Source organism: Manacus vitellinus, unplaced genomic scaffold, assembly GCF_001715985.3.
Source record: "Manacus vitellinus isolate BGI_N305 unplaced genomic scaffold, ASM171598v3 scaffold_23_pilon, whole genome shotgun sequence".
In the NCBI taxonomy this organism is placed as follows: domain Eukaryota; kingdom Metazoa; phylum Chordata; class Aves; order Passeriformes; family Pipridae; genus Manacus; species Manacus vitellinus.
In genome coordinates, this window is record NW_021939718.1 from 11,891,660 (window position 1) to 11,901,486 (window position 9,827).

General features: G+C 36.1%; 1 protein-coding gene across 1 annotated transcript in view; it reads left to right on the plus strand.

Annotated features, from left to right (window-relative positions):
* SSBP2 (single stranded DNA binding protein 2) overlaps positions 1-9,827 on the plus strand; it is a 137,854-nt gene that overhangs the window by 114,893 nt on the left and 13,134 nt on the right. The window contains exons 12-17 of the mRNA XM_029959935.1: positions 765-800; positions 2,670-2,724; positions 4,153-4,223; positions 4,948-5,026; positions 6,227-6,255; positions 8,860-8,958. Of these exons, the coding sequence (XP_029815795.1) occupies positions 765-800; positions 2,670-2,724; positions 4,153-4,223; positions 4,948-5,026; positions 6,227-6,255; positions 8,860-8,958 (369 nt within the window). The remainder of the gene's footprint in view (positions 1-764; positions 801-2,669; positions 2,725-4,152; positions 4,224-4,947; positions 5,027-6,226; positions 6,256-8,859; positions 8,959-9,827) is intronic.

Below are 9,827 nucleotides of genomic sequence, written 5' to 3' on the forward strand. Positions count from 1 at the left end.
TTGAAACTCTTCCTCAGTTTTCTTTTGCATGTAGGTACCTGATTAAAATGGGTATTTTTCAACTGATAGTTGAAATATGTTCATTCTCTGAAATTAATTGAGTAGTCCAGTAATAGGTGTATTCGTAACAATCAGTGAATTGACAAGTTGTCTGTCAAGAAATTTGTATTTGTCAGCACAGTTGCTTCTCCTGCATCAGCACTGGCTGGAGTTACTTTGGAGAGAATAATTGCAAAGGCTGTCATAAAGAAGAAAATCAGATTATTCACAGGATTTCTCCAGATACCCTCTTTAACAAACACCACACTTGAATTTGAAATGAAAACTGCCCTTGGGGAAAAAAAAACCATAATGCAAAGAAATAGAGGTGTCTTCTGGGTTGAAAAATAAGATAGTTTTCTTTCCTTTTATGGTTAAGATTTTAATCAAAATTATGTATCTGTAAGAATGTACCAATTCATTTCATGCTTGGATGGCTCTGAAGTCCTGTGGACTGAAATGCAAGTATGTGCTGCTGAAGCTTATAAATCTTATAAAGTATATTGCCTTAATAATATTAAACCTTTTGATATTTTAATATTTTTATAATTAATATTTTAATAGTGCTGAAAAGATGTTTATTTTCATGACAGAGTAATTTTTCCCATAATTTTAACTGTGTGTTTTAATTACCCTAATTAAAAAAATAAGCATTAACCTGCAGCTGCAGGGACTCTCATGTTACTGCAGAGGAAATCAGTGTTTTGTCTCTGTTGATATTACAGATACCTTATTCTTCAGCATCTCCTGGGAACTATGTAGTAAGTACATTTGTGTGTGTTTGTTTGTTTGACATCACATTTTATTTAAGCAAAAAAACCCAGTCCAGATGTTGAGAGGAGCCCCCGTGTATTGGTTGGGAGCGGCACATCTGATCTGCACCAAGGTGTTTTTTCAGCCATTCCTGGTACAGATGTGGGTGTTCTTCAGTAGGACCATTATCAGTCTGGTCAGAATTGCCCTCAGTGCTTTTTGACTCCACTAAACATTTTTATAACTAATACAAATGTATTGTCTGCAGTAATAATGGGCAAAAAACCCTCTCAGCTTTCTGGGTAACACAGTGTTTTGTCTGAGCTTCTGAACTTCTCCAGGAAAAAAATATTTACATGTAGCACTGGTTTTTGTCTCTGCCCCCAGAGATTAACTTTATTTATTGTTTTAGGCTCTTCATTGTTGTAGTTATTGTTGTACTCGGATTATTTGTGTGTCTGATGAACTTTCTAAGGTAGATTGTGTGGACTGTTTTTATCACATGTGTAGAACTAGTGTCACAGGGTAATAGGAGAGAATTACATATTTAAAAGCAATTTATTTTGTCCTCTATTTATGCAGTTAGCTGTGGAAAAGGTTATGATTCTCACAAGTGTCCATAACTGTGGTCCTCCTTTTGCCACATGTTTAGAAGAAACAGCCCAAACCTGCTGATCTCCAAACCAGTTCCTTTAACTCAGAACTTCACAGATTTCTTTCTGTGTGGAAGAGGTTTGTGGGTTTGCTCTCAGCATTTGTGACCAGTTATTGCTGGAGAATTTAAAAGTATTTTGGGAATATTTGGCTTCATAGAAAGCAAGTGTTCGGGGATGAGGGAAGGCCAGAGAGCTCCTAAAAGAAGGCTTTTTGTCTAAGGATTTGTGATCTGGAACTACACACTTTGAGAACTTCATAGGAATAATCTATGTATAATATATTAATATATATGCACTTCTAGAAATATATAAGTATATATAAATGCACAAATATAGAAAATATACAAATATAAATATACTCTCAACATGAAAATAGTTGATACCAGAAGGGTTTGTAAGAGAAGAAAATAAACAAACAATGAAAGTAAATGCAAATTTACAATTAGGGGCAAAAGTTAATGAAGACAAATAACTTTTCTGATAAATGGTCAGTTAATGGTTTCTGCATCTCTTTATGTGATGTTGAAAAATACATAGAAAGAGAGACATTAAAAATCAAGTTAGTGAGATTTAGTGCACAGATATATGGATAAAAAGTACATGGATAGTCTTTCATGCCTAGATATGGATAAAATATGGATATGTTTATATGGATAAAAGCTTACGGATAAAAAGTATATGGATAGATACCCTGTAAGCAGACAGGAACAACCAAACCCTTTTATTTGCTGTCACTGAAAAAAAAATATTCCTGTCTGAAGTAGTATATCTACTGGTTTGAATTATAACAAAAGATAGAAAGTAATAGTCACATGGCAATGGAAAAATAATGTATTACTAGCAATCCGACTGTTTTTTATTACGGAAAGTCAGTATTTAACTTTTATTGACATAGACATTTTTGCCACAGTGGAAGTTGGTAGTTTTTCATGTTACTTAAAGATATTAGGGGCTCTGCAAACATAGGAAACAAAACATTATGGTTCTGTTCTTACTAAATGATTAGGACTATTAGAATAGAATTCCTAGAGAAATTCTGTAAGAATTCTAAAACTCCTGTTTAACAACCAGAGTGGTTTGTGTTCTTAGTCCTGAACAGATTTGTGACCCAGAAATACCTGAAACTCTAAAAAATCAGGTGTTCCTTGATGGTTTTTTTATGTTTGGGGATTTTTTTTAATCTTTCATTTCATGCTAAGTGACATTTTTTCCTGTCTCCAGGGTCCCCCAGGAGGTGGAGGGCCACCAGGAACACCCATCATGCCTAGTCCTGCAGGTACTGAAATGTACTTGGAAATTATAAAATCATAATGGATTTTAGGAAGCACACAAATTATATTTTTTAATAAAGTGTCAGATAATAAATTATTTGATTTATATTTTCTGCATCAGGTTTTTCTTCCCCTACTTGCTGTCATCTGCAGCACTGGAGGGCAGGGAACTTTCCTAACGCACCATAATATTATTTTCATTAAATACAATTCCATAGATTTTTGGTTTTTTTAAAAAAGCAACCTAAGGTAAAGATGTTTTGAAAGTTCTATTTTCCAAAGTGTGAAAACACTTAGGAATTTGCCACCCACAAATTTTGCCAAAGTGTTTACTCTCCCCTGAGACAAACAATTCAAGGATTCCCGCAGCCCAACCATCCATCCCTTGTGTATTTTTCATGAGCTAGCAGGACATGGGCAGAGCCAGGGATGTATCTTGGATAAAGAACTTTTTGCCTACCTTACTGAATATTAAAAATAACTTAAAATGCTGATTTTACTTTAGGCTGAAAGCCTTTTGTGTCCCCCTTTTCTTTGGACAGCATGTTTGAATGTTCTAGTGATATATAGTGCTCTGTGTATAACTCAATTATTTATTTTAATTAACACTTAGAGAGGCATTTGAGGAAGATGAAGCTGTAGACAAAAGCCTTGATTTAACTTCCTTGTGTACACAGAAATGCATTGGATGTGGAATGGCCTTGTGCAGGGTCTGGGTACAGAGTGCTGAGCTCTCTTTATTCTCTTTGCAGAAAAAAATTATTTTCCAGGGTTGCCAATATTTTCTGTTAAATCATGCTGTACCTTTAGGGATGCATTTAGACTTTCCTTATGTTTTCAACATTTTTTTTGGGGGGGGGGGGTTGAAGCATTGCACCATGCTATACCATGAAGATCCATCAGACAAAGCCTCCCTCAAAAGTGGGGATTGTTGCACAGTGTCCCACTGAGGAGCTGGATATACCCAAAATCAAATAGACTGACAGGCATGAGAGTAAAAAACTTTCACTAACTCACAGTCTGTATAAGGAAAAGTTGTTTTATCTTTTCTTACAGATGGAAAACAAATTGCAGGAAGCATTGATCAGAAACAAACTCCTGTTTTATAGAGACTATTGAAGATGAGTGAAGTAATTTAGGACTCCAGGAAACATCAATATGGAATTAAATAGTTACAGATACTTGGTGATTTATAAACCTTTTAACAGTCATACATAAAAACCAGAGACCAGAGGTAGCTACTGAGGGACCATGGCAATTTTTTCTTTTCATAGCTCTGTTGTGTGGCAGCAACAGGTAGAAAGGGAATAAAATCTTCCATTATCTTGCCACTGTGTATCAGGGATCCAGGCACAGAAATGACAGGAAATGTATTAGGTGAGTAGTTTTATTGAAAAGTGTATATTAGCGCTTAAAATAATATCTTATTACAGATTCAACCAACTCTGGAGACAACATGTACACTTTAATGAATGCTGTACCTCCTGGACCCAACAGACCTAATGTAAATATGAATTTAGCTATATGTTTCTTTGAATTATGCAGCCTTTTGTGTATCCAAATATTGCATTTCCATCAGGTAACATTATTGCTAATTTTTCCATTCTTATGGGTGGCCCTTCAGTTGTGGGCCTTTGGGAAAAAATCACCAGTGGAACTTAAGAATAATTATCTATAAATACTGATAAATCATTATGCAGTAAATAGTAGATTGTTTTTGCCATAATGTTAATGTCTTTAATTTTGTGAAGAGGTAAATTTAAGATGAATATATGAAATTGGACAGAAACTACTCTAGTTGCAAAGGTAATGTGGAGCAGTCAGGGTTTGAAAGCTGGTAATTAATGACTTAAATTAATAATTTAAGGGAGTAATAAAGTTCCCTGTAACTTCAATGGGAGCAGGGCTGGGTCAGCACCAGCAGGTTGGAAAGTCATACATATAGTGTTTAAGTAAATAATAAATTATTCCTAAGTTATAGACCAGCCTACAGAGATGACAGTCTCCAAAAATCATTAAAGTGACCAATAGCAAAGATGGTTTTCTGTCTTCACGTGGAAGACCTTCTCTTAAAGGTCTGAATGGAACTTGAGAGTCCCTTCTCATTCAGAGCTGGGACTGTGAATTTTTCCTTTACTGTTTTTATTTTTCCTCTTGAGGAATATTTTCTCTTTATTAGGTTGTCTAAAAAATATTTGTACAGTTTTTAATGTCTGTTGCTTTTGTAGTTTCCCCTGGGACCAGGGTCAGATGGGCCGATGAGTGGACTGGGTGGAATGGATTCACATCATATGAATGGATCATTAGGTAATGACAGTAACTATTGACAACATGGTGAATTGTCAACGGCAGTGCTATTTTCTGTGACTGGTTCTTGGAGTTCTGTGGATGAAAGCGTGTAAAAATCTCCTGAAAACTGGAAAAGCTGAAACAAAAGGAGAAATTTAAAGACGAGGAAAAAAAAGCTGTCACCTCCCTTAGCACTAGACTTTTTCGGAACAGTTAAAATTCAGCAGTACACACCTATTGCTAATAAAATTACATTTTTTTAAAAGAAAGAATGTCTGTGAAATTTTAGATTACTTTGCAGCCTCTATTTACCTATTTCAATACTAAAATGGATTCTTGGTTTAATTAATATTGATGCACATTGCATTCAGATCAATGAAAACCTGTGTAAAAGGCAGCCACACCTTTTTTCTGTCACTTTCTAAGCCTAATTTCTTAGCTAAAATGAAAAATTAAATTGAAACAGTTGTGGAAGGATTTTACATATACCTGCCATGCGCTTAATTATTTTCTTGGGCCTCTCCAGCTTTTTTGACCAAAACCCTTCTGTTGGATATCTGTTCACAGCTCTTGATGATGAGAAAGAAATATTTTCCCTATTTCCACCAAAAATTATCCTTTGGACTGTGAGAAAATAACTCTTGGTAACATCTATGTATATGGTGTTTTTATAGAGAGGAGGAATCATATTCCTTCTCAGCCTTGATTTGCCTGACTGTATCAAATAGTGAGCTATTTCAGTCTTCTCCCACAGCTCCATTTTTGGTCCTTTTCCTGGTATACTCTTCTAGTTTTGCATTCAGTACTCTTCCAGAATTTGTACTTCCTGAAAATAGGTGTCTTTTGCTGCTAAAATAAGCTTTTCTTGCTACATCCATCCTAAAGTTGCATTTCCTTTATTCTTGGCTTTACCTGACAGCTACAGCATGTGAAAAAATTAATAGTCTCATACTGATTATGTTTAATTTCATTTGGTTTCTGTTACTCAAGTTTTCAGGATCATCTGGTTTTTTTCTAAGAGATACTGTTATCAGTATGTGTAATGCAGCAAAAGTTGATGTAACCTCAAATTAATTGATTGAATTGATTATACTGACTATAAACTTTTCCTGAGTTGGTTATGGTTTAAAATATTTTTGATACACTATATATTTTCTATGAAAAAAGTATAGGATTAACTTCAGTTCAAAACTGATTAATTGTCTGTTTTAATTTAAGGCTCAGGAGACATGGACAGTATTTCCAAAGTGAGTATCTGATCAAATATTTAGAATTTTTAGAGTGTTCCACTCTAAACTATTTTCCCTTGTCTCTGTTATGAAGCTCTTTGTTATGCATCTTTATTTTATTATATCTATATTATGTATAATTGTACCCAGTCCATAAACTGATTTATCATGTTGTAGTTTTCAATACTATTAAGATAAATGGAAACAGTTCTGATAATCAACTTCAGTTAACTGTAAATTTGGGACAGTGTCTTCAGGATATTGCAGGATTGCTTTTGCCACCTCTGTAAGGTAGTGTTAATATCCTAATCATTAGTTTAAATATCCTAATCATTAGGTTTACTTCCCAAAAGCTGGATTTAGAAGTAGTTTTAGGAGAAGCACTCTTTTGCTATCACGACCATTAGTTAGAAATGGATGTAAGTTTAACCTGCAGGGGTTTTGCATCTACAAAAATAATGCTGTGATTGTGTGCATCACTTCTATAAAAATAAAACTGCTCCATATATGATCATCATTAACTTGGGAATTAATGAACTTTTTTGGTAAACTGTCATAAATAACAAGGACCCTGTATTCTTATATTTTGTAACATCTTCAGGCTCTGCAGAAAGTTAAGTGATGGATGAAAATGACTACATTGCCCCAGTTGTGCTGTGCTGGGCCATGCAGTGATGGGTTCAGTAAAATCCGCCACTGATATAATCACCATAGAGCACCTTTTTAATTAATGTCTGTGGTTTTTTTCAGTATTTTATTGCAAACTGCAGCATTTTTTAAGGAAAAAAAAAAGCCCAAGCATTTCATTTTCCATGAGATAATTTTTAAAGCCAGTATTCAACTCAGAGGCATTAAGTATGTGCTAATACGAGTGGCAGGAGCTCTGAAAATTTGGGTACAAAAATTTACCTGTAAGTCTTATAATGTGTTAAGCTTAATGAATAACTCACAGGAATTACATTTGCTTTATGTCTTCTTCAAATAACTGAAAGAAAAATGCTGCTAATTTCAGGTGTAGAGAGTTGCCCATAGAAAATTAATTCACTCAGTATCAGTACAGCTCACAGAATCCAGAGTTTTCTGCAGAAGATTTTGATTTAACTGGCTGAATTGCAGAGCATAAAGTTTTTATGAAGTAGATTGGGGAGGATGGGAATAAATTAACTGAAATTATGCATATGAAATAAACATTGGTCACCAGTGTTTATTGCAATGCCCATGGAATTTGTGCAGGCATCAAGGACACACTTCGCTTGGAAAAGCCCAGTTCGTGCTCCATTGCTGGACCCCAACTGGCCATAAAAGCAGCCTGGAGTCACTATAAAAGGGATTTTGTCAGGAATTTGACCCTTTGGGGCTGGTGTGCTCTAGTAGTGGCAGAATTTCAAAGCTTAGTGCCACACAGAGCAAGATAAAATAGGGGCAAATCTCCCAGGAATGAGCAAAAGTGCAGGAGCATTACTAAAATAAGTGTGACAAGGCTTTAGTGGGTTTTAAACTTTATATTCATGGATTGTAAGGCTAGAGGGACTGACTTGGTTGTGTAGTATGACCTCCTACATCACACAGGCAACAGGGCTTCCCTGAATTAATTCCTGCCTAAGGTACAGTAACTGTGGTTGAGCTAAAGCAATAGATATCAGCGGTTTTGATCTGTATGTCCTATATCCTTGATCATATTTCCTATATACTGGCTTCGCTGAATAGCAGACTTAATTGTCTGATGTTAATAAACTCATTAAGCTTTTAATTGTCATGTATGTAATTAATTTTGTATTTATATTGATATTGCATCCAAGTTTTTCTGGGTTAAAAAAAAAGCCAAGGGAAGAACTATGATATATGTAAGCACTTGATCATGAAGTTCATGACTTCACTCCTCCCTTTCTCTGACTTCTCTTTTTCCATCATGAGTCTTTAATAGGGATGGAAAGGGAATTGTCTGTGCCCCAGGCATGGTAGGGAACTGCAAATCAGCTTTGTAAAGGCACCTGACTAATTGTAGTGTGTGCAATATGTGAGCTGTTGACTCAGAATAATTTCTCTGACAATTACCTTGTTTCACCCATTCTCTTCCTGAACGTTGGAGCGGTAGTTGTGCACTTCTGTAAGGAAAAAAAATTATTTTCAGGAGGTTTTAGGTTGTTACTATTTCAGTAAATTATGACCACGGTGAGCAAAGACTCCAGGGACAGGCCCTTGAAGAGGTCTGTGCAGACCAGATCCATCCTATGTCTTCCTCTAAGTACCTATTTCATAATTCACATATGGCAAGGCACACACTCACAGACATGGCTGCATTTAACCACATGATTTAATGTTGTGGCAGAACTTTCTCATACACCTGCTGCAGCCTTTTATAGATTTTCCTGACTTCAGCAGAAGCGGATGCTGGCTATGACCTGAAAACAAAAGTTACAGGTAAACAATCCTTGCTTCAGGGAAGAAAACGTTACTTTACAGGCTAAAATTAGTGAGTGAATCATGCAGAACCCTGCAGGGGCTGATTTTTCGTCCTTGAAAACACCATTGCACCACAGTGCTGAGCGAAACATGCGTTTGGCACACGTGGTGAGGCTGAGAATTGAACTGTAATTTTCAACACTTATTCTTATTTAACAGAACTCTCCCAGTAATATGAGCATGAGCAACCAGCCTGGCACTCCCAGAGATGACAGTGAGATGGGTGGAAACTTCCTAAACCCTTTCCAGAGTGAGAGCGTAAGTATTTAATTACATTGGTTGGTGGCTTGTTTTACTTTGTGAACCTTTATTTCTGACTTTTTGTTTTAAAAAAACAAAAACTACAAGTTTTGTAGTGTGCTTGTAGTGCATGTCTTTTAATAGCTTCTATATTTGAATAAAAAAGCAAAAGCTGGGAGGTGTAGGTTTGCTGCAGACACGATTTTTCTGGGTTAAGAGGTCAGTTGTCAGTGAAAGAGCAGGGTTTACACTGAAGTATGTGATTAGAGCATCAGTAGATTCCGTGTTGCAAATATGCCATGTGCTATTAGAGCCATAAAAGGCAAAGGTTCCCTCTAGCGTTCATTCTGGGTCAAATTATGCTTTTTTTTTTTTTTAAATGAATAATGCTTGAGGCAGCAAAATGTGGTGTAAAATACATTACAGAGCAAGACTGTGGTATTTCCATACTCATGTGCCTGAAGTTGGGTTTCTAAATCCACGTTTAGGTCCCTAAATAGGAGTGTAACTTCATTAACTACTAAGTGGTGACCTGCAGCTCAGGAATTACGGCAAGTAAACAGTTTTGTTAGATCTCAACACAGTTGAACTCCACGGCAAATTTCATGGGAATCAGATTTTGAGGGTTTTTTTGGGGTTTTCTTCTTTCACTAGTGAAAAGGAAGTTTCTGCATGTTAGCTGTTGGTGGGCACACACTCAGGTTGTGTGGAGTGTTAGAGAAAATTGTCTTGTATAACCCAAAAAGACTGATGTTTCAGTGTCTGCCAAAACCACAGAGCCTCCATTAAACGTGATCCCCATTCATGGCAGCCCCTGACTCTCAGTTTGGCTGAGGGCACGGAGGCCAGGTCACCAAAACATGGGTCATGGGAAGAAGAGGACATCA